General features: G+C 45.5%; 1 protein-coding gene across 1 annotated transcript in view; it reads left to right on the top strand.

Annotated features, from left to right (window-relative positions):
* Positions 1–20,244, top strand: part of SERPING1 (serpin family G member 1) — a 43,052-nt gene extending 22,808 nt beyond the window's left edge. Inside the window, exons 7-8 of the mRNA XM_066586656.1 lie at positions 16,914–17,136; positions 19,732–20,244. Coding sequence (XP_066442753.1) covers positions 16,914–17,136; positions 19,732–19,982 — 474 coding nt within the window. The 3' untranslated portion in view covers positions 19,983–20,244. The remainder of the gene's footprint in view (positions 1–16,913; positions 17,137–19,731) is intronic.
* The last annotated feature ends 6,137 nt before the right edge of the window (positions 20,245–26,381 follow it).

Below are 26,381 nucleotides of genomic sequence, written 5' to 3'. Positions count from 1 at the left end.
GGAATGACAGATACGTAAGGTCAGGGAGGGGAATACCGGATGACACCGATCCCAGGTCAAGTTATCTATAAGGTACTGCTCCTGGGGTGGCAACACTCCAGAGGAGGACGGGGGTAGGGAACACTTCACTGATACTCTCTTGACTCAGTGGCTTGAACACTGAACAGCAGACTCCGCTCTTCCACTCACTCAAGGATAGTTCCTGGAATTTGGAACGTCAGGATACCTCGCCTCAGCCTCCATTCTTCACCCCATGCGGCCGGCACTCTCACTCCTCTAAACAGCCGTTGAAGCAGATAGAAGACCCCACCTAGCTCTCAATCACTCATATGTATATCATTCAATACCACGCTACTAGACAGACTTGTTACATTTTCCAGACATTAACCTCTTACATGCTGCAGCTGTGCAATACACATAACTGAAGATGACACTTTGCACAGCGCATCCACACTGAAGACATGACATGTATGACAATCATGGAGGGGGCAGACATAGGTGTTTCGGGCCACTACAAAAGTGTGATCCCTTCCCTAAGTTTGACCCTTCAGATAAGGTTCTATATACTTTACGCCTTTCTATATGTAAATATCCTGTTATTCAGGATGAATTCAGTTCAGAACTAAAATAGTATAAAATGCTGACTTGGATACATTTGTATCTTCATTACAATCTGTGAACTGAAGATAAATGGAATAGCCTAGTACTATATATACATACATATATATATATATATATATATATATATATATACAAGCCATTCACAAATGGTCAATGCAACGACGTAAAAGGATAATGCCAGCTCTGAAGATGGAATAACAGGGGCCTATCACACTTGTTCCCCAATTCAAGACAGCCATCACTGCTTACTCTGAATTGGGAAATGGCAAATGGGGTTCATGAGACCCTCCTTCTGTCGATAGTTGAGGGTCCACATATTGAGCCCTCATTTATTAGGCATTTATGACAGCCTTAATGCTCACGTTGGGGGGAACCTTTTAGACTATCCATAGAAATAACAATAGAATATCTAAGGAAAAAAGGTTAAAAGGACAGCGCTGTGAATGTGGCCATGAAAAATGGAAATCCCTTGGGCCTCCCTCACACAGGCGTTTGCAGAAATGCAGCGTTTTTTTTAAACTCTGCATTTACTGCAAATTCCGCCCGGTTACAGCAGCGCTGGCGTGAGTTATGGCAGCCAAGGATGCTGAAAGAAAGCATAAAATCAATACTCACCTAGCTGCTGCCGTCCGGGTAGATTGCTGGAGGCGGGGTTCTCCAACTTGGCCTATGGCAATAGATTTGTTGGTGCAGGGGAAGCCAGGATCAGCGGCAGAGACCAGCAGCCGCGACCCGGACCGCAGCAGCTAGGTGAGTATTGCTTTTTTTTTCTATCTAGTGTAGCTAGGACTGATTTTCGGGGTAGGGCTTATATTGCAAGCCCTCCCCCCTGAAAATCGGTGTGCAGTTAACGCTGCCAAAAACGAACCACCAAGTGTTGCCGCGTTTTCAGCAGTGCTAAAACCGCTGTCCATTCATTTCAATGAGTGACGCAGGGCTGAAAACGCCCAAAAATAGAACCTACAACACTGCCAAAGCGCTGCATTGAAGACACTGCGTTTTCAGCCCTGTGTGAGCAGCCCCATTGAAATGAATGGGAGTGTTGTACAACGTTTAGGGCAGCGCTGAAAATGCTGTGCTAAACGCTGTACAAAACGCCTGTGTGAGGGAGGCCTTAGGGACTAGGGCTCACCTAGCATCTGCGGTCAAAACCCTAAAAAGGATCAAACGCAAACCAAGATGGCGTCCCAAGCTGCATAAAGTTAGTTTCAGATAGCAGAACGGAGAGTAAAGCAGATGAACCACCAGACAGCAAAATACATAGCAAGCCAGGAACAAACATGCAATAAAAAAGGTGATCACAGGGCGAAATGCAAAGGGCATAAGGGAGGCACTTACTATTGCAGGAGGTCTCTGTCCAGGAGACCCCCCAGGAACGGCTTCAGGCAAAAAGAGAAAGTCCTGTCCAGAGAGTTCGGTTAGTTCAGTCACTACTCCGAATCTGACGCGCAAGACAGGAACATAACACGTAGACTTCAGGTGGCAGCGCGCTTCGGGCCACTCTGGGCCCCTTGTCAAGCATGTAAACGTATGGAAGAGATGTGCTTGTATAGTAAGACAAGCTGCTCATTGGTAAGTGGGGCGTGTCGGCGTCCGTGATGAACCAGAAGAGCCTCCCTTTTCATTCCCCCCAATGTTTTCTCAGAATACTTTTGAATGACCCTTTTTTTAAACCAGTGGAAAAAAATCGAACAAGGCAAATTCTGTAGACTAAAAGGAAGGAAATGTTTGGGATCTTCTCATTAAGTTGTCTGCTACCCCATGGCTGACTGAAGTGCTAGAAGAGATCCAACCCTTGGTGGGTTTTTATATTGATGCTGTTGGTTTTACTCCTTTTTGTATCTTTTAATTACTTTGCATTGACTTTTAGTATGTTTCCCTCGGCCCGGTCTCTTTCATAGGAAGGCTCTCCATTCCTTCATGGCTTTTATTACCTCCTTTTATATATATATATATATACACTGTTCAACACTATTATTCTGTATTTAATTTACATCCAAACCCCTATAGCGTATACCGCCGTACACATACGATAAATAAGACACACCTATTTTTATTTTATTTTAATTACAAGTTTTAATAGTACTTTTCAAATTGATTCCATCATCATCTGGTTACTGTTCAGTCACAAATTAACAAGGCACTCAGAAGATTTGTGACCCCCCCCCCCCCACCTCCCCCCAAGTGCATATAAGAGGATCCTCCGTTTTATCTGATAGTTCCTGGTGTTTGGAACACATCCTGACACGCCACGTCGCGTTCCCTTGAACGTCAGCATGCTGACTGGGAGTTTTCTCCCTTGGATAATATCATCCTAATCATTTGGAATGCAACGTGACACACAACGTCACGCCACCTGACGTCACCATGTTTCAGGACCACCTCGCAACAGTAACATCGTCTTTTGACTACTGTATTTTCCTGAAAATAAGACCCGCCTTAATAATAAGCCCTATCCTGATTTTGGTAGGGCTTGAAATATAAGCCCTACCCCCAAAATAAGCCCTAGTAACACTATGTGGCAAAAATAAGCAATACTCACCTAGAAGTCACCATCTGGGTCCCTCGTGCTGAGCGTTGGTGTTCCGGCAGGCTTCTGTGCAGTCCTCAATGCCGATGGAGCATCTCTTAGTGGTGATGGGGCTTGAATACCCTGCCTCCAGCAACCGATTGCTCCGATTGGTTCAGGAGCACTGCCTCAGCCAATCAGAGCCAACGCTCGATGAACCAATCACAGCCATTCATTAATGACATCATTGTCAGGCTGATATTGGTAGGGTACTCTACATTCCTGAAGATTCAAAACATTTAGAAAGTGGTAGACATATAAAGTAATCACTTAATTTAGGTTAAACTCAATGGGTATCACAGAGTTATCAGTTAGGTATGCCCAACTCTTATTATTATGATGCATCAGAGAAGGAAACCGTATGGTGTGTCCGGCCTCTCCTCTGAACAGGATTATGGGATACATCTTATATAGTAAACATGACGTAGGCTGATCACGTGCCCGCCCCCCCCCCCCCCCCAACGTCTAATGAGGTTATCGGGTGAAGCATTTCATAAAGCATTTTGTAACATAAACAATCATAGTTTGGAGCCCTTTGTATCCCCACGTATCCCCTTAATGCACATTTTAGGGAGCGCTGTCTTGGAATAATGCCAGGACCTCTGGGATATACGATTGCTCTTTGTTGTCCCTTGTTTTAAAACAACCCTCTACACCTTGTGCCTTCCTAAAAGATAAGACCCGATGCAAGGACGCCGATCACAGGGAATGCTGCGAGACTTTCTATTTAACTCCTGCTGACCCGCTGCTCTGTAAAAAGAGGCAAAATGGCGGAAGGAATGATGTGCGTTTAAATTGATTATTCACAGTCCACAACACGATTGGCTCATAAAGAATAATCTTTGGAGCGCTGCAGAGGCTGGACACATGTTGTGCGGGTGAAGGAGTCTGAGTAAACGAGTTAGAACAGCGCTCCCCCGAGTGCCGGCCCCAATGGAATCAGCCAGCAATACCTTATTATTACTATGCTTTAATAAAACTGTGGGGGGTCTGGAACGCAGACCGAAATGCGAATGTTGCCTGTATCCAAATTAAGAGGAAATATTATATAGAGTACTCATAGTTGAGAACCATAATTAACCACTACACAGACCGTCTAGTGATCAGAATGAATTCTGTTTATTGTTGTACATTGCTAGTTTATATGCAAGTTGTAAAGAAGGCGTTTCCAAATGTTACCTGATGCCTGGTTACAAAGTACTTTTGGCAACTGTAAATCAACAAGCTTTTCTAAACAAAAGGTATCAACAAAACTGTTTGAAGTAGACATAGAAACAGTTACAGTGTGATAATAAAGATTGATTCCTGGCTGTCTACTGGATGAGTACTTTTGTTTATTACATTTCTCCTTTGACTAGAAATGTAATCTTCAAAGTCCATCAACAATTTGCACATCAAAAGAGGGGACATTGTTTCTAGTTTTCACATAGACAAAACTGGTCCAGCCACCTACTGGGAGTCAGCACAAAGTTGGTAAGTTGGTATTCAGTAAGATAGCTGAATAAAATCTAATTAATCATACATTTAGTATTCTAAAATCAATATTCAAATAAACGCTTGAATATACCTTTTTACATATGATTCTATATCCAAATTCTACTAGCAACTTCCGGAATGTTTTACATATAATACATAACATTATATAACCAAATAACTAATGTCACATTTATTACACTGTTTCCTTATCTTTCTTATGTTAGGTTATTGATTAATAATGATTGACCCCTATCATTCCCCCATTTGGACATCAGAGCCACCATTATCTCCTGGTTCTGTCACCCATAGGTGCCGGGTTCCCAGGTAGGAATGGTGCACTCTATGTCCATCAAGATATGAAGACATAATATCAAATATTGCAAGTCAATCAAGTTTACAATACAGTAATCTTAGATTTATCAACATCAATATCGTCATCGTCATATTAGACACTTAAAGGGGTGTAGAAAATCGGCATTCAGTACATTTAGCTATTCATAAAATTATTACCTTAATTGCAATATATATATATATATATATATATACACATAAGATTATACTAGTCGGACGATTGCAGAGTAGTTGTTACTTCTGTTGCCTTAATTCGTTGGCATTTCCCGATTTCATTAGAGTCACAAGTAAAATTACAACATTCTTCAGCCAAGCAACATTTCTCACCTAAAACCGAGTTATATTCGTCCAATGTATATATTCAATGGTATCGCAATGGGGACAATATTCAAATAAATTAAGGAAGGTGTTTTCCTGAACAACATTGTCATCTACTTCATCACTATCATTGTGAACTATTGAGCGTATGTCTCGAAGAGTCTCTACAGGAGTGGGGACAGATAATAGAAAAGTCCGCAAAATGTCCTCTCCACTCCTGAGGTTGGGCATACACGTGTGGGAAATATTTGCCCATCCAGTCCATCGCTTCTCCATGTGGATCGTTCGTAGTGGTGTTTCCCAATAAGAAGACAGTCCAATAAGACAAATGCAGAAGTCAAAATCAAAATGTCCATTACCTCCCCCACCCAAACAACGCCGGGATCCCACCCATCACTTTTCCTCTGGCTCGGGAACTTTCTTGCAGTGGGAGGCATGTATCCACTTTTACAGAAGTAGGCGTTGACAACAGAACTTGGTATGGTCCGTCAAACCTTGGGTCCAAGGCCTTTATTACGTGTCTTTTTGCGACCACCCAATCTCCAGGTGGCAAGAAATGAGTCCCCTCTAGGTTGTCAGGGTCTGGAATTGGGGAAAACACTAGATCGGGTGTTATTTTCAGTTTACGACATAGTTCTTGTACATATTCAATAACCTTATCACACCCCTGCTGTAGGGCCTGTGGATGGTACAGGCCTAATCTTGGCATAGAGCCAAACAACACTTCTTTTAACTTAAGCATCTCATTTCAGTTCTTTCAACTTTGTCTAAACTCTGCGGGTGGTATGGAGTGTAAAACGCTTGTTCCACTCCAAGGCTGACATCACCTTTCACATCACTTAACCTGTAAATTGTGTACCTCTGTCACTCTCAATTGTCTCTAGTACCCCAAATCTACATACAAGTTCTGACACAAGTTTAGCCACTGTACATTGTGCGGTGGCTTTGAACAGGTCCACGCACACAAGGACGTACTCATACCTGCCTGATTTGGGAAGCTGGATGTAATCGATTTGTAATCTCTGAATAGGATACAGTGGTCACTTCACATGCCTTCACATATGCCTTCGCCAACCTGTCCAACCCTGGAGCATACTATACCTTGTCCACAACAGAAACCATGGCATTCCGAGAGGCATGCACTTTCCCGTGAGCTAGGACGGCGAGGTGGGTGTAGGCAGCCGCTGGTACATCATCTACGTCCCGTAGGACGCCAAATCCCAAATCAACAAGAGTGGTGGGACCAAGATCCAACTTACAGCACAAGGGGTCTTGCGTCCTGTCCTAGGAGAGCTGCAGCCTTGGCTGCCCTATCCCCTTGTTCTCTGGTGACTGCCCCTGCGTGTGTGCTTTAACCTTTATTATGGCCACCTGTCCTGGCAACATGATAGCTTAATGGGCTTGCCTTGTGCCGTGAGAAAGCTCCTGGACCGCCAGATGGGTCCATAATCGTGTGCAGTACCAAAGACGTACCTGGAATCAGTGTAGATATTAGTAGTGGTATATTTTTCAATCGTACAGGCCTCATTTCCTGCGCTGACATGTGTGGCGGCAGTGGTTTTTGTACAAGTATCTCATTCAGTGTGACTACTTCAAAACCTGTTACAAACCTTCCTTCGTCATTCAGGTATCTAGATCCATCCACAAACATTTCAAGGTGGGGGTTTAGGAGGGGTTTGTCAGTGACATGTGCGAACCCAGCTGTCACAATCATGCTGGTGTTCTGCGTCAAAGGCCTCCTCTTCATCATCAGTCAGAGAATTTGCAAAGAGCTGGTCCTCTGTACTTACTCCCCCATTTGAATCAGTGTCACCTAATGGTAATAAGGTGGCCGGATTCAAAGTGGTGCAACGTTGAAATGAGACATTGGATGAAGAGTGTACTGCAAGTTCCATTTTGATCTGTCTAGCAAGAGACAGATGTCTACGGCTTACCTGTGTCAGGATACCATGTATGTCATGTGGGGTGTAGATCACCATGGTGTGATCTAAGAAGTTTCTCTTTGCTGGCTTTGCAGCCATTCTACTCTGATGGAGGAAACACAAAAGGCTTAGTGATGCATTGAGGTAACTATTTGTGTCAGCAGTACATAAAAGAAAATAAAAACAAATCATCAACATATTACAAGAGGGCGGTGCCCTCGGGAATTGGCCAGGCGTCTAATACCAGCTTCATGCATCTGGTGAACTGGTATTGGGCTATTCTGAGCCCCTTTGTGGCAGCACTGTCCAACAGTACTGCTTTCCTCTGAAATTAAATACAAACAAATACAGACAGTCTGTCGAGGTCCGTCTGACTGGTAGCCCAAAGGCTCAAAGGAACGACACTAAGAACTTGTTTCTCTGCGTGCGTAAAAGTGAAGACAGGTAGAGGTGTCGCTAGGTCTGCTGCCATCCGACAGAAGGTCGGGTGACTTTCAGACCTGGGGTGTATACGAGTCTCACCGGACGGGTGAAATTCGATACAAGATCCCAAGGATCCCATCATTTCGGTTCCCAATATGCTTTCAGGACTTTCCAGCACAAGGAAGCGCATGAGGCATCGTGACCCTTTAAACATTACCTCTAGCGGTTCAGTTTCTGCCAGCTGAATTGGCATTCCTGAAACCCCTTGCACCAATTACTGCTAGACAATCAGGCTGGTATTCTATTTAAAATAGATCAGAACCTTGTAGCAAAAAAAAAATTAAAAATTAAAAATTTAGAAATTGCTGACCTGCAATACCTGGATCACCTATGTCAGATGTCCAGTTCCTTGGGCTAAGCAATGACTCAGGAATTGGAGTTTGTCTTGGAGGTGGCTTACTATTTGTCAGGACCTGCGGAAAGCTGAGTTTCTGCAGTAGCTATCAAGACAAATACATGAGCCGGATCTACCAAGAGAGCAGTTAGTTTACAAACCTCCTCTGAACTGTCACTTGAGGTCTCAACCCGTACCGATCCATCCGGTGAAAATTTGATGGATGCAGATAAGGCTTGTAAGATATCAATACAAATAACAGACATGAATTACAACAAGGCAGAATAATCCACAAACATCTATCCACATTAAAATATGATATTCTTTAAGCAAATTCATTATTAATCTGATCCTGCCTGCAATGTCTCATCAAATTTAAGAAGAAGAAAAAATTTCCTAACTGCCCAAGCTCCTCACCCCCTCCTTTGTAGACAAAAGAAGGATGAAACATTACCTACTTTTACATTATCTAGCTCCACTCCTTCGATGCTGGTCGTTTGCATGTCTCTCCTACAGAACATTCTTTCAGAGACAGTGCAGTACTAACAGCATTTAGCAGTGATATAGACGTCCAACCAATCACAGAACTGACATTTACACAAAAAGCAAAAATATATATATATATATCTTAAAATCCCTATGTTCTCTATTTTTAAGACCGTATAATTCACATAATTCATTACAAGTTTCTTATTTCATCAGCGTCTTTCTTCCTTTCTATGACACTGAATTTTATCTCTATGAAACAATAGCTAAGCAACTAAAACATTCAGACTTTAAACAGCATTAATTATTAGTAATTACAAGATGTATACTTCTCTCCTAGGCTGGTCTGTGTTGAGGGTGGAAGACCTCTTCCTATTGTTCTTCCCTTCCATCTCCTTACATCACCTAGCTCCACCCCCTGTGGTCTGGCTCAGCGTTTGGTCTTTCTTGCCTCATTTCATTTCTAGCCACCGGACAGTATACACACCATATAACACAATCTAACTCTCATACGGGCCCTTCATTAATACACGAATTCACACTCACTGGGGTTTTTAATTCACTCATACACAGACTGATAAGTATCTCATGTGAAGTAGAAACTGGGATTGTATTTACTGTACATAGAACTTCCCATATTGAACAAAGTATATATATATTTAATATAATACAACATAGGGGCTATTTCCTGTGCAGCCAAATATAACCAATTCTCAATTCACATTTCTTTGCAAAGACAAGTAGGCCCTCTAGTCTACAGAGAAACTTCTCCAGACAGATAGCAAAGCTGTATAACAGGTTCCACTGCCTGTGACCATCTTCTATTGTGTGTAAATAACCTGGGCTGACTATTTAAGATTAACCCAGAATGTAATACACTTGCCCCCACCTTACAAAACTGCAAATTCACACTCACTAAGGGGTTTTTGGTTTTTTTTGTTTTTTTTTTTTCATTCCTATACGGACTGATAATATGTGAAGTAGAAATTGGGATTGTATTTACTGTACACCAGACTTCCAATAATGAGCGAATTATGTATAGATGAGAAAAACTCTTAGTACCGCGGTTTTTACACAATTCGCTCAGAATAGGCTACCCAATGACAAACACAATACAACTTATGCCCATTTCTACCCACATACTGATATTCACCACACTGCGACCACTCAGCGGCCAATATATTATAGGGGGCTTTATTCCACCCTGGCATAATTAACAATTCATCGGACACGTCTTTGTTCTTAGCTACCGACATTTTCGTACTATTGCGGATTTTCTTAAAAGGCGACATTTTCACACTATGCCAGATTATCACAAGAAATTCTTCAACTATCAGTTTATCAAAATTTTCCTTTAAAACAAACTAGTGTATTACTCTCTGCGTAATCCTGTTCATAGCGCTATTAATGTATTGCTGCAAGGAGCAAGACTTAGTTCAAATTACGCTTTTAAAGAGAGTTAGACACTATAAAAGGTTCATACTGTAGTTGATTGGGACCCTAATAAGTGGGATGGGGACCAATATTCATTTGCCAATTTCTTTAGCTATCTTTCACACCTTCTCCTCTTTACCAGCAGTATGGACAAGGGCTGGCGGCTTATGTACACCAAGAGGCTTATTGTTTTGTATTCTTTCACACACATAAAACAATTGTGTTTCATTATTTTCTGTGCAGTCTTTTACTATTTCTCTGGCTGATTTCCATATAGGCATACTACTTGCCCTGTACGTTTCCCATATTGTCTGTTCCTTTATCTAAACCGGCGTCTCTGATATCTTTCATATGCTTTATCCCGTACTATTGCCAGAACTCATAGTTAAAAGGTTCCCGCTTTTCTAAGTCCTATCTTTCTATATTTTATACGTTTGTCTGCGTACGTCTCCCCCTTCCCTTTCTCTTATGGACTTACCTCTTGATTTACCACTGTTACACAGCATTGAGGATGCATACGGCTTTCCTCAGATAAATCTGGCGGTCCCTTCTGCCAAGTCCGAAACTGGCAGGATAACTATTTATTTTTATTTCCCACTATTCATCACTAAGTAAACAGGACCTGATATCACCTAGTAAATTAAGGACCCCTGGTCCCTGGTCCTGGAATAGTTTTACGGACTCCTTAAGGGGGGGTTTAGGGGATTTCTGGTGATATTATAACAGACTCAGTAAAAGCAAATTATGGCTAACATGACACAGACTATCAACGTACAGATTTCAACAATTACTACAGGCAACATGGCAATATACACACAAGGGTTCTTCCGTCTAGCACGGTTACTAAGAACACCGTAAATAACAGGCAGAAGCGTCCTATATAACATACAGCAACTCACCCCCTGTCGACACGAGACTTGAAGTCAGGAGAGCCCAGAGCTTGAGTGGCAAGTCAAGAGCTTACCGTATACCGGTGTTTTGTAGATCTGGGGTCCCGTGGCCTCTGGTCCGGCTGGTCGGCAGGTAGTGTAGTCAGGTATCGGCTGCAGGTAAGGAGTTAGCTTCTGCCCCACATTTGGGCGCCAAATAAACTGTGGGGGGTCTGGAACGCAGACCGAAATGCGAATGTTGCCTGTATCCAAATTAAGAGGAAATATTATATAGAGTACTCATAGTTGAGAACCATAATTAACCACTACACAGACCGTCTAGTGATCAGAATGAATTCTGTTTATTGTTGTACATTGCTAGTTTATATGCAAGTTGTAAAGAAGGCGTTTCCAAATGTTACCTGATGCCTGGTTACAAAGTACTTTTGGCAACTGTAAATCAACAAGCTTTTCTAAACAAAAGGTATCAACAAAACTGTTTGAAGTAGACATAGAAACAGTTACAGTGTGATAATAAAGATTGATTCCTGGCTGTCTACTGGATGAGTACTTTTGTTTATTACATTTCTCCTTTGACTAGAAATGTAATCTTCAAAGTCCATCAACAATTTGCACATCAAAAGAGGGGACATTGTTTCTAGTTTTCACATAGACAAAACTGGTCCAGCCACCTACTGGGAGTCAGCACAAAGTTGGTAAGTTGGTATTCAGTAAGATAGCTGAATAAAATCTAATTAATCATACATTTAGTATTCTAAAATCAATATTCAAATAAACGCTTGAATATACCTTTTTACATATGATTCTATATCCAAATTCTACTAGCAACTTCCGGAATGTTTTACATATAATACATAACATTATATAACCAAATAACTAATGTCACATTTATTACACTGTTTCCTTATCTTTCTTATGTTAGGTTATTGATTAATAATGATTGACCCCTATCATTACTAACACCGCACAACGTTTGAACCTGTACTAGACTCTTCCTCAGGTACAAAAGCATACACTGCCACAATTTATATTGTACTCCATTCAAATCTCCTCCCCTATCAGGTCAAAGGTCACATTTACAGAAATGGCATTGGAAGATTACTTAAAACAATGTCACATTCAAAATATATTAACACAACAGATAATATAAAAGTCTAACGAAAGTCATCCAATAAAACACATTACTGAATGAAAACCATTATGCTATCAGTCCCAAAATGGATTTCCCCATTGGGACTTCTTAAAAATAGCTTCTGGTACTCAAACGGACGGACGTCTGTGGGGGCATTTTAAATAACGCTTTTCTAGAATTGGATGTTTTTCCCTCTTTTGGCCTCTAGATACGAGTATCACTCTCATTGCAGCAAGTCTCTGGGTGATCATAGTGATCTGGGTGATCAGAGTGATCTGGGTGATCATAGTGATCTGGGTGATCTGGGTGATCTGGGTGATCTGGGTGATCAGAGTGATCAGAGTGATCTGGGTGATCTAGGTGATCTGGGTGATGTAGGTGATCTGGGTGATCAGAGTGATCTGGGTGATCTGGGTGATCATCTTTTTGTAGCCCTGAAGTTTATTATTTGTTTGTCTTTTAAATAGCAGATTGCTTGTAGTTTTGAGCTCTGTGTATTTGTTAACGGATGTAATAAAAAAAACGGCAGCATGGCCGCCACCACCAGGACTGACATGCTGCCGGTTTTTTTCATTTATTTATTTTGATTTCAATTCTTCCTGGGACTTTAGATGTAGGGTTTAGTTTATTCAAAAGACTACTGCAGATAGAAACTACCTAGTATAACCTGCACAGCATCTGGGTATCTTTAAAACCATTTAACCCTTTATGGCTATATCTGTGCCTAAATCTTTAGATGCAGACAGAGTTTTGCTTTATCTAGAAGTTTACTGCAGCTAGAATCTACCTATAATAACCCGCACAGCACCATAGTGTCCCAGGTAGTTATCTTACCCCGTAACGGCTATATTAGCCCCAGGCTTATCATCCCGGGCTAATTTATCTGTTTGAGACTAGACCATATTCTGAGAGTAATCTGATAACTATCACGATCAGTCTACTCCTTTTTGCTTATGTCTTGGACACAGTTTGTCTGTGAAGACGATCATACAATTAACTGGCTCTGGTCTTAGAGCCACTTCCAGACAGCTGTATATTCGAGTCTGAGTTGTCTGGCTCTATTCTTCCAGACACCCCTGAATTCTCGTCAAAACAATTGTGCTAGCCACAACCCAGTACACTACTGGTATAGCGTATTGATACCCCTGAGGAACCCACCAAGTGGGTGAAACGCGTAGGGTAACGCTGGTTAACGCCTAAATGCGTGTCAATTCTATTTTATACATGACACACAACTAACAGGACTGACTATTTTAGTCACGTTTGTTGACCAATAACCTACACAGGTCGAGTCTTAGTGCTTTACTTTGACTTTGCGGGCTGAGCGGTACCGGTCGACTCTAACCCGATTGGTCTCCATCTATGTGTGGCAAATGCTCTCATTATCGTCTTATACGATTTATTAATTGTTTGTTTTGTTTTTCTCTTTTCCTTATTTTAGTTATTTCTAATAAAAGTTACTTTTTAATATTATTAGCTTTACGGTCCATACAGTTAAGTCTTTCTCAAGTTTATACTTGGACCTATACTGCCTTTGTAAACTCAAAAACTGTGTGCAAGTGTACCTAGAAGAATTGATGCTGTTTTGAAGACAAATGGCGGTCAAACCCAATATTGATGTGATTTAACATTTCTCTTTTGTTCATTCACTTTGCATTTTGTTAATTGACCAAAATACTATGAACACTTCTATTTTTGAAAGCATTCTTACTTTGCAGCATTTCTTCCACATCTGGCTCTCCCATATATTGCACCAGTCATGCATCTCCTGCGCGGTGGCACGTACAGTATACAGTGCATTGCATACATGCGTGCCATACGCTATCTTGGCGTGTATGTGTGCGTGATACATGCCAAGATCATGCATGCTGTGCCTCATCTTGTGCACACATTTCGCACGCTGTGTGTGAGAGAAACAATTGGAAGTAATTTAAAGTTTGATACCGCAAATTACTGCGCAAAACCTGTAAAGGTAATACTAAGCACTAAAACGTTTACAGAGTACTGTATATACTGATGATGATGATCCGTCCAGTCGCATCCGACCTTCGGTCGCTCTATGGATCATCGTTCTCCACGCACTCCTGTCTTTCCCGGCTTCTTTCAGTTCGCGGGTGACATGTTGGCGGTCGCCTTGGTTGTATCTCACCGTCTTTGTCGTCCTGATCTTCTCTTCCCACTGACCTCCCCGAGCATCAGTCCTGCTTCCAGTGAGTTCACACGTATCACATGGCCATAAAGAGAGCCGCTGTTTGATGATTTCGCCCTCTAGTGATATTTCCGGTTTGGCGCGATCTAACACTACCTTGTTCGCTGTCATGGCGGTCCGTGGTACCCGCAGCATTCTCCTCCAGCACCAGAGTTCAAACACATCAATTCTCCTTCTGTCTGTTTTCCGGAGCGTCCAACTTTCGCAGCCGTACGTCGTTATGGTAAAGACGATGCATCGACCAGTCTGGTGTTTGTTGTAATGCTGATATCCTCGCTTTTCCAGATCTTTTCCATTCCTTGCATTGCATTCCCACCAAGTGTGATCCGCCTCTTGATCTCGGTTCCAGATTGCCTGTTGTATTCCAGGTCCCTTTCACTTTTCGCCAGCGGTGGTGTCATCTGCATATCGGAGGTTGTTGACATTTCCGCCACTGATTTTGACTCTGATTTCTGATTCCTCCGGAGTACAGAAGGAGTGGTGATGGAAGGCAGCCTCGCCGTATGCCTTTCTCGATTCCGAACCGATCCGTGCTTCCATAAGCTGTCCTGACTGTTGCTTCTTGGTTGTTGTAAAGCGACCTTATAAGCTGTTCAGTATGTTCTGGGACGCCCATCTGCTTCAGACACGTCCAGAGCTTGTCACGTTCGACAGTCACATGCCTTGCTGTAGTCGATATAACCCATGTACACGTCCTGATGATATTCCCGGGTCGTCTCCACGATCCAGCGCAGGTTTGCGATTTGGTCTCTGGTGCCACGTTATCTGCAGAAGCCAGCGAGAACGTCCGTCAGTCCCGTTCAAAAATTGTCACGATGTGTTTTTGTATGATCTTTAGAAGAGTTTTGCTGGCGTGAGGTAGGAGGTCGATGGGGCGGGAATTGGGAGAATCTTGAGCATCACCTTCTATTGGAAGTGTGACGATGACAGATCTTGCCCAGTCTTTGGACCACTATTTGGAGCTCCAGATCTTTTGACATGGGTCGGTTAGGATCTTGGCTGACACTGGTTTGAGTAGTTCGGCTGGTATGTCATCAATGCCCGGAGCATTCCTGTTGGGGTGTAGTTTCAGGGCCCATGTGACTTCTTCCTCCAGAACGCCCAGTTCTTGTTCTACTTGATGTATGTGATCCAACGGGTTGTCTGCCTGATTACCTGCATACAGCTCTTCTGTATATTCTCGCCACCTACGCTTGATTTGATTTTCTTCTTGTCTTTGCTGCCTTGCGTGGTACAAATGGCGCCCAGGTCTGCTTCACCTGAGCGAAGAGAGTCAGGTGTGGCCTTGCTGGTTGCTTCTTCCAGTTTTGTGCATTGGTGGTTCCAGTAGCGTTCCTTGTCTTGTCTGACTTTTCTTTGAAATTCCACATTTAGCTGTCTGAATTCAGCGATGGTGCCCGCTGCTTCAGCTGCTTGTGGTTGTTTTGCTGATTTTCTGAAGGGATGATTTGTTCAGCTGTATTCAGTGTGATGCATTTGATTTCCTCCCATAATTCGTCAAGGTCTTTTCTGATGGTGCAGAGCGCTTCAAATCGGTTATTAACTTTGACTGGGCTCATTTGGTTTTGACTAGAGATGAGCGAGATGAGATGAGCGAGATATGCCTTAGCCGAGTATCTCCCCGCTCGTCTCTAAAGATTCGGGGGCCGCCGCGGGTGACAGGTGAGTTGTGGCGGGGAGCGGGGGGAAGAGAGGGAGAGAGAGATCTCCCCTCCGTTCCTCCCCACTCTCCCCCGCCGCTCCCCGCCCCCCGCCGGCCCCCGAATCTTTAGAGGCGAGTGGAGAGATACTCAGCTAAGGCATATCTCGCTTGAGTAAAGTGCCTTAGCGAGTATACTCGCTCATCTCTAGTTTTGACCCATAAAGTATTTTGGCAGTGGAGTAGTTTACCATTGCTTTCCCCACCCCTCCCCATTTATCCGGGCTTGGGATCGGCGTGCAGCTGTTGCCAATAACACGGCAGGGTTACTGTATATATTATGTACACACCTATAGAGTCACACGCACAAACAGAGCGCAGTCACTGTATCAGAGGCACCAGTTGTTTCTGTCCACAGGATCCCCTTCCGCTGGATGATTTTCCTTCATCACACCATTCTTAGTATATTCCTGACACCGTTGCAGAAGGACACCCACAAGGTTGGCAGTTTGTAAAATAATGGCACCAGCTAACCTATCACTGATGATCCCCTCTCATTTGAGGTCACCCGGTTACTTGATTTTCCCATCTAATGGGAATTCATACTTAAATGGATCTATGGAAAACGTGCTCACTGGATTCTGTGCTGCACGCCGGAGTCACATGTCTAATTTCCAATCCTGGAAGCTCCAAATGTGACCGGGCCGCTGCCTCTAATGGCCATTCAGTGTGCATACATATAACTGTATATCATACAACTGTATATAATATGTTTGTTAAACAGAGGCGTAACGTGAAGCTCCCGGGCCCCAATGCAAAATCTGTAACAGGGCCCCCAACTATAATGCTTTATTCATAGTACTGGACTGCCTATATGGAAAAGAGAGGCCTTATGGGTCCTGGGCCCGGGTGCAACCGCATCCCCTGCATCCCCTATAGTGACGCCCCTGTGTTTGTATCATCCACAAGCTCCTCAGTATTTCTGCAATCTATTCTTTATTATGCTGAAAAATAGACTTTTAACAGACGTCTTTAACCCTTTCACACAGGTTGCCAGATTGCCTTTAACTGATAACTGCAGCCTCATCATCTTCTTGCCTCTATCCCAAGAAATAGATGCACTGAAGAGTGTAGAAAGCTGTCTTACAGAAGAAGTTGTGAAAGTGCTGTTGACACAGTTAGCAGATAGAAGCCCTCGGGCCACAGCTGTATCTCTGCCGAGGCTGAAGCTTGACTCGGACTATGGATTAACAGAAACATTAAGTTTAATAGGTGAGTGATATTAGACTTTAAATGTGAATAATATGCAGACTCACACACATATATATTGTGGCAGTGCAGTACATAGAAGAGCCTGTAGAGGGCTGCAGGCAGGACTTCTAGTACTAAAAGAAAGGGTTCTTTTCACACTCAAGAGGGAGAGAAAGCTGGCTGCTAGCCAGAGTGAGTGGCGGTCAGAGGAGCCATATCAGGGACTTGGAGACTGAGGTCCAGTGTGGACCAGTTCTGGGACCATCACACCAGTCAGAAAGAGGAGGACGCCCTGTAGATGCCCCGAGCGGGGTTGGTGACGGGGATCCTGTGGGTTCGTGAACCTGGAATTATGGACTTTGTGTTGTATGCTTTGCATATATATTCTGCTGCACTGTACAAATAAATGCTGGCAGGCACCAGTTCTAAAGAAATCCAAGTGTCTGGAGTGATGTATACATGCGTGGTGCCCATTTCCGGTTATACCAACCATATAAATTGTATGGCAACGAATGCAAGAAGTCTGATTAGTGAAGTGGGTGAGTTTGAAACGAGAATTTCTGAATAAAATTACGATATAGTGGGATTAACAGAAACATGGCTTGATGATAAGTGTGGATTTACAGGGTTACAATCTCTTCAGAAGAGACTGTGGGGAACAGAAAGGGGGAGGGGTGTGTATGTACGGCAAATCCGTACTTAATGCCAAGGCTACTGGAGGATATAGGTGCAGGAGATGAACACGAGAACTCTGTGTGGGTAGAAGGGAGAGAAAAATAACAAAATACTGATATTGGTTTTCTATGGGCCACCAAAAGCAACAGAAGGAACTGAAACCTTACTACTAAGGCAGATAGAAGAGGTGTCAAACCGCAACAAAGTAATTATTATGGGGGACTTTAATTATCCGGATGTAATATGGGAAGACAAAACCTGCAAATCTCACAGGGGTGATAAGTTCTTGAGAACAATTAAAGATAACTACCTTACCCAACTTGTGCGGGAGCCAACTAGAGGGAGGGCCACTCTGGACTTATTATTAACTAACAAACTGGACAGAATCACAGGGGTGCAGGTGGAGGGACACTTGGGAAATAGTGACCACAATATATTTAATTTCCAGCTGTCATTCAATAAGAAGCCTCATCAGGGAGCGACAAAATACCTAAACTTTGGTAAAGCAAAATTTGATCAGCCCAGAATTACTATCGGTAACATTAATTGGGACAACATCCTCCGGCGTTTAAAAGACGCACCGATTGAGAATAATACATAGTAAATGCGAGGTATTAGATGGGTTTTGGCCAGTATACTTGAGCTCACAGGCCACATCAAGCCTCCTCACTTTTTGTGAGTCCCTACACTAATACTTCGCATTTATTATGTATTATTCACATGCAGTGCGGCTTTAAACGCCAGGGGAGCCTGGGGTGACAGTATCAATGTGGTTCATTTTTTGAGGTGCAGGGCAGCCCACTGAACTGATATGGCAGCATTAATAGGTCGCTATCTGCATGGTGCAGTACATGTATCAGGATGGTCTGACACTTTGTATTTACTCTGTGCAGGAGTATACTCTATATTAAGAGGCTGTGTGAGGCTGTGTGAGTGGCTGTCTCATCGGTGTCCCCCACAGGTGTAACCGGCTCCCTCATTTGCTAGTTTGTCTGCCTGCATGCTGAGGTGGTGCAAATATCTGCCCCCCTGTATCAGTAAGCATTGTCAATCATGAATTATATTCTAAATGGGATTAGTACAAGTAAATGTGTTAAATGTAATATGTGCAAGTAAAAATGGCAAGAAATAAGCAGTAAATAGAAGTATCTCCCCTTTTTTAAAGTCCCCGAATCTAAAGTCACTAAATCTCAAGTCATATACTTAAAGGGGTTGTCCCGCGCCGAAACGTTTTTTTGTTTTTTTCAATAGCCCCCCCCCCCCCCCCCCCCGTTCGGCGCGAGACAAACCCGATGCAGGGGTTTAAAAAAAAAAAAAACGGATAGTACTTACCCGAATCCCCGCGCTCCGGTGACTTCTTACTTACCTTGCGAAGATGGCCGCCGGGATCTTCACCCACGGTGGACCGCAGGTCTTCTCCCATGGTGCACCGTGGCCTCTGTGCGTTCCATTGCCGATTCCAGCCTCCTGATTGGCTGGAATCGGCACACGTGACGGGGCGGAGCTACGAGGAGCAGCTCTCCGGCACGAGCGGCCCTATTCAGAAGGGAGAAGACCGGACTGCGCAAGCGCGTCTAATCGGGCGATTAGACGCTGAAATGAAACGGCTCCATGGAGACGAGGACGCCAGCAACGGAGCAGGTAAGTGAATAACTTCTGTATGGCTCATAATTAATGCACAATGTACATTACAAAGTGCATTAATATGGCCATACAGAAGTGTATAACCCCACTTGCTGCCGCGGGACAACCCCTTTAAGATACAGCACACTTTAGATTACAGCACACACTGGCATGCTCCCACGGTGGCTTTACATACTGCAGCTCCTAGCTGTTGTACTCCTCCTCCTCCTCTGTTTGATAGATGAGACTTTATGCCAGGGTCTGTTAACGCTGCACCCCCTTATGCCACATTTAAAATTATCTGTTTTTGCTCTATAGGTCTACATGATCTTTTTGAACACCCCAATTTCTGTGCCCTGTCAGACAGCGCGGATCTTGCAATAAGTGATGTCCGTCACCGGGCTGTTTTGGAAATCAGTGAAGATGGAGCAAAAGCTGCAGCTGCTACTTCTGTGACCGTTGGCCGCACTATGTCATTGTTCTCCGTGAACAAACCTTTTCTTTATATTCTTGTTAATGATAACAACATTCCTATTGTTATTGGGCGTGTTACCGACCCCAGCAAGTGATGCGAAGAGAAATCTATCTCACCATAATATGATAATGCTAGATATGTTATAGCTTTACTGCAAATCCACTAGTCAATTATAACCAGGCACTCACTGAAGGCAGAGAGAAACCTCAAAAATAGGTAAATACCACCGAGGACGCCCTTCTAAAACATTACTTATAAGAAAATAAACTAATAAAAGCAAGGACAAACACTAGATGGACATATGTGCAAAAGATATACCCATAGATCCAGATACCAAATAGGAAGTAGAGTGACCCCACCAAAGGAAAAAAGTTTTTTTTTCTGTACTGGATTTCCAGCTGTGGAATACTAATGGGGAGGAATAGACAGAATTAGAGTATAGGTAAAGGCCCATTTACACTGAAAGATAATCGCTCAAACGACAGTATACCGCCGTGATAGCTCTGAGAACAATGCAGCTGTTTTGTGTATGCAAACAGCTACATTGTTCTTGGAGCTTTCAGCTGGTGTCCCGCTGAGCACTGCCAGCGGGATACCAGCTGAAAGAATACTATCAGTGCCGCCTGCTAAGAAAACCAGCGTGCGGCGTTGATAAGTCACCAATGAATGAATAGTGACGAAAAGTGCATGATGGCCGTGCGTTTAGACGCAACAGTTATCGCTCAAAAGATGTCTATCCCTGCTAGCTGATAATGCAGCAAGACACAGATCTACTTGCTGTGCTAGTTGTAGCATAACAACTCTAATAAAGCTCTATCTATAGGATGAAGAGATACTGTTAGATAGAAAACTGCTCTGCTGGACACATTATGGAGGAGCCTAAACTAACTGCAAGCTAGAAGATCTTCCCTATAGCAGAGCGATGTATCTGTCCATAAAATAAAGATGAACCAATAAGCACCAGCAAGCCTGATAGTAGACTCCCCTCTAGATTCTGTCCCTCTCCATTAGGCCGCCTGCAGACGAGCGGGTCGGATCCGGCAGCGAGAATTCTCGCCGCGCGATCCGACCCGAGCGCCTGCAGGGACGAGCGCGTACTCACCCGCGCCTGGCGGCCTCGGCTCTTTCATGTGCCGGCTACCGCGCAGCCGGCGCATGTGCAGACCGGAGCCGGCGGCCGGGTGAGTGCGTGCCCCGCAGAAAATTAGGACATGCCGCGGTTTGTTTGCTGCGCGAGATTTCGCGCGGCCAAACCGCGGCCGTCTGCATAGGAGTGCGTATTTTAATGCACTCCTATGCAAACTTTCAGCGGCGGAAATCCCGCGGGAAATCCCGCGGCGGGATTTCCGCTCGTCTGCAGGCGGCCTTAGTATTCCACAGCTGGAAATCCAGTATAGAAAAAAACCCTTTCCCCTTTGGTGGGCGGCCCCTACTTCCTATCTGGTCTCTGTATCTATGGGCTTATGTCCATCTAGTATCTGCCCTTGTTGTTATTACTTTTATATAAGCTACGTGTTAGTAGGACCTCCTCTGGGATATTTAGGCCGGCTGCACACGGCCGTGACGAGCTCCGCCGCGGAATATTCTGCGGCGAAGCTCGTCACGCTGCGCCCCCAGAGACCCCATACTTACCAGCAGATCCGGCGTTCTGGGTCCCGCATGACGCTTCGGCGTGACGCGCCGCAGCATCATGTGACACGCCGTCCGCGTCACAAGACTCGTCCACAGCGTCAAATGACGCGGCCGGCCGTGTCATATGACGCGGCGGCGGTAGGTGGAGAGGCGATTTCACGCTATCTTCCGCTGTGCTACATTGTGCTTCCGCTGTGCTTCCATTGACTGCAATGGAAGCCGGCCGCGCGTACACCCGCGGCAAATAGAGCATGCCGCGGGTGAGGACGGGAGATTTCACGGTGCGGAATTCCGCGATGGAATTCCGCACACTGAGCATTGAGCTATTAGGTTCAATAGAACCTAATAGCTGCGGGCAACGCAGCGGATTTTTGCCGCGTATTACGTGGCGGAAATCCGTCCGTGGGAAGGGAGGCCTTAGATACTGACTTTTATTTTTATTTAATCAACATATATACAAAATTCATCCTAATATATGTAATATACACCATAATGCTTGTTGAATAAATGCTCAACTAGCCCCTTGTGTCCGAGAATTCTTAAATGGTCACTGCGATTTCAAGAAACGTTTTTTATATTGGCCGGCACTTTTGATTCATGCAGCTTTGTGATATATATTAAAGGGGTTGTCCCGCGCCGAAACGGGGTTTTTTTTTTTTCAATAGCCCCCCCGTTCGGCGCGAGACAAACCCGATGCAGGGATAAAAAAAACAAACCGGGTAGTACTTACCCGAATCCCCGCGCTCCGGTGACTTCTTACTTACCTTGTGAAGATGGCCGCCGGGATCTTCACCCTCGGTGGACCGCAGGTCTTCTGTGCGGTCCATTGCCGATTCCAGCCTCCTGATTGGCTGGAATCGGCACGTGACGGGGCGGAGCTACGAGGAGCCGCTCTCTGGCACGAGTGGCCCCATTCAGAAGAGAGAAGACCGGACTGCGCAAGCGCGTCTAATCGGGCGATTAGACGCTGAAGATTAGACGGCACCATGGAGACGAGGACGCCAGCAACGGAACAGGTAAGTGAATAACTTCTGTATGGCTCATAATTAATGCACAATGTACATTACAAAGTGCATTAATATGGCCATACAGAAGTGTATAGACCCCACTTGCTGCCGCGGGACAACCCCTTTAAGGAATAACTGCTGACTCACTTAGAAAAACTGCTACAATCTGTCTTAGGCCGCCTGCAGACGAGCGGAAATCCCGCCGCGGGATTTCCCGCGGGATTTCCGCCGCTGAAAGTCTGCATAGGAGTGCATTACAATACGCACTCCTATGCAGACGGCCGCGGTTTGGCCGCGCGAAATCTCGCGCGGCAAACAAACCGCGGCATGTTCTAATTTTGTGCGGAGCACGCACTCACCTGGCCGCCGGCTCCGGTCTGCGCATGCGCCGGCTGCGCGGCAGCCGGCACATCAAAGAGCCGGGGCCGCCAGGCGCGGGTGAGTACGCGCTCGCCCCTGCAGGCTCTGGGGTCGGATCGCGCGGCGAGATTTCTCGCTGCCGGATCCGACCCGCTCGTCTGCAGGCGGCCTTAGTAGACAAGATGAACTAACAGCTCACTGACAGATCAGATTACATGCTGCTGGGGCCGGACTGGGACTAGAAAGCAGACCTGGCCACAAACTCTACATATATCACCCCCTCTCCATGTCAAATAGTGGTGCAATATGCTCAATGGAGAGAATTTAGCTTTTTTTTTGTCCTGCCCATCACACTCCCTGAATAAGTTAACTACTCCAGTAACACAACAAGGAAAATAAAAGTGCACCACAAAACACCAAATAGCGTGGTCAGAGGCAAAATACTCACCTTCTCAGTAACTACACTTGGTACCTCACCACTATATATGTTACGGTGTTACTATTCGGTGGCTGTATGGTGAGACAGTCACCATATAGCGGTCAGATAGCAGACCTACACAGTCACCATATAGTGGTCAGATAGCAGACCTACACAGTCACCATATAGTGGTCAGATAGCAGACCTACACAGTCACCATATAGTGGTCAGATAGCAGACCTACACAGTCACCATATAGTGGTCAGATAGCAGACCTACACAGTCACCATATAGTGGTCAGATAGCAGACCTACACAGGCAGTCTTCAGAGTATTATCAAGCTTCAGACTGAGAATACAATACTGATTACTGGAGGGGCTTAGGGCCAACTCCATGAATGTCCTTGAGTGACCCATCCAGAAACCTGATTTGAACCCCATCGAACATCTCTGGAGAGACCTGAGAATGGCGTCCACAGACGGCTCCCATCCAACCTGACAGAGCAAGAGAGGATCTACAGGGAACAATGGCAGAAAATCCCCAAATCCAAGTGTGAAAACCTTGTGGCATCATATGAAGAAGACCGGAGGCTGGAATCACTGCCAAAGGGGCTTCAACTACCGTAAGTGCAGGATGTGAATACTTATGCCAATTGTGAGACAGTGACCGGCAAAGTGCTGGAGGGCCGTTACATTTCGCCTAGGATGCTCTCCTATGCGGCTTTAGGGAGCACTTGGGCAGATACGTGCCACCGAGCGGCCTGGGCTCGGTGGAGGAAGCCGGCAGTATGGTGTTGGTAACATTAAGTTACTGACACGTTGTAGTATGTAAGTGGCTCCAAGCCACATAATCCGGGCCGGCTTTTCACGGAGTGGTCAAAGCGAAGGGTGGGATGGCCACTCCCACGTACCAGGTGAGGCTGGTACCAGGCCTTATAAGGCCTGGGCCTACAGGTCCTGGAGGGGGAGAGCTGAGACCTTTGCAGGTCTGAGAGTCCTGGCTGGCTGTGTGCAGGAGCCATTTGGTTACCAGTGTGTAGACAGGGATGCTCCATGTTTAGTAAGTGCTCAGACGAGCAGGATTTACTTTATGTTGGCCTGAAGTTAAGGCCTGTATTTTGCTTTGTTTGCACTGAAATAAACCCAGGCGAAGCCTGGACTAAAGACTTTATCCTATGTGTCACTGTCTCTAACTGCTTATGCCCAGGTTGCTACCGATCCTAAACGCTAATCCCTCACATATGGTGTTTGGATGCGGGCAGCGGTCTTAAATAGACAAACACATATTAATGGACGTTCTGCTGCGGCAGCCGGAAGACCGTTGCTAAGGGCAACCGCCCAAGAGATTGTCTGAGAGCGCCGTAACCCAATGTCCTGGGTGAAAGCTGCAACGGCACAGCCATCAGACACGGCCAAGATGGAAGAACTGATAAAGCAGCTGGTGCAAATGAACGTGCAGCAACAAGTGACGGTGACCCAGCAAAAGGTCCATGAGGAGGCTATGAGAGCTCAGGCCGAGACTAATGCCCTCCTGGCAGAAGCCAATCGTTTAGCCTTGCAGGAGCAACAGCGGGTTAACCAGCAGCTGCAAGAGCAAGTCCTGGCGGTGGCGCAAAGTGTGCAGAGGACGTCTGGTTCACTCCCCACCACCCGTACCGCGGTACAGGAGGCCTTACAAAAGAAGACGCCCACCGATGACATTGAGGCCTATCTCGCGGTCTTTAAAGAGTGGCAGAAAGGGAGAAATTACCGGCGCCTCAGTGGGCTGAGGTAGTAGCGCCTTTCCTGACGGGAGAACCCCAAAAGGCATATTTTGACCTCGGTGAGCAGGATGCCAAGGACTATAATAAGCTCAAAGGTGAGATCCTGGCACGCTTGGGCGTGGACACCAATGTGCGGGCCCGACACGTACACGCCTGCACTTTCGCGGATGACCTGCCAGCTCGCTCCCAGATGTACGACCTGTTCCACCTGGTGAGAAACTGGCTGCAGCCGGAGGAGTCGTCCCCGGCAGAGATCGTACAAAAAGTGGTTCTGTACAAGTTCATCCGCTCGTTGCCCCCCCGCAATTCAACGCTGGGTGGGACAAGGGGTCCCCAGGACGTGGACCAACTCGTGAGCCTCGTCGAGAGGTATAAAGCCACGGAGGAATTATTGCAAGCCGTGCCTCCTGGACGTTCCAACCCCGGGAACAGCAAGTCAGCTGGCGCACCTGGTAAGGCTGTTCCATATGTAAGGGGTGTCAAAAGTGTCCCAAATGGAGGCGGCTCAGAGGGGGATCGTTTTGGACAGAAGAGGAGTCCCAACTGGACAGTCCGGTCCCGGGTAGAACCCCAAGGGGACCGGGGACCCATACTGTGTTGGCGCTTTCGTGAGCCCGGGCATATTGCCGCCAACTGTCCACTTACTGTGGAACCAATGGACTGTGACTCTGCCCGGCGGAGGTCAATGTTTGCACGGCCAGTATGCTCTGCCGAACCGGTGTCAGAGACTGATCGCCCCTTATGCCACATAAAGGTGAACGATTTTGCGGTGACAGCTCTACTGGACTCGGGGAGCCTGGTTACGCTGGTGCACTCCAGCCTGGTCGACCCCACAACCGTCACCGGCCGTCGCATGGGCGTTGTGTGTGTGCATGGGGACGCCAAGGAGTATCCTATTGCCCCTGTGAGACTTGAGACTCCGTGTGGACTTGCCACTCATGAGGTGGGCGTCGTAAAGTCCTTAATGCACACCGTGATCCTCGGGAGAGACTTTCCCCTATTTTGGGACTTGTGGCGAAACCGAGGGTCATCTGCCAATAAGGTTCATGATGATGCCAATATGTATGATGTGTGCCCCGAACCGTTTGACCCTGAGGGTACGGTTCCGGCAGTAGGGGTGACCCAAGAGAATGGGGATAACTTTCCCTTAACAGTACTGGCGGGTGAGACGGAGGTACAGGACGAAGTGGTTGCTATGCCTGACTTAGAGGTCTCACAAGCCAATTTCGGAACTGAGCAGCTCCGAGACCCCACCTTAGTAAAAGCCAGGGAAAATGTTAAAGTGATAAATGGGGAGCCTCAATTCCCAGGGGC

The sequence above is a fragment of the Eleutherodactylus coqui genome, chromosome 13 (genome assembly GCF_035609145.1).
Source record: "Eleutherodactylus coqui strain aEleCoq1 chromosome 13, aEleCoq1.hap1, whole genome shotgun sequence".
Lineage (NCBI taxonomy): Eukaryota > Metazoa > Chordata > Amphibia > Anura > Eleutherodactylidae > Eleutherodactylus > Eleutherodactylus coqui.
The sequence above is the reverse complement of the archived record's forward strand: the minus strand, read 5'-3'. Positions and strand labels throughout refer to the sequence as shown.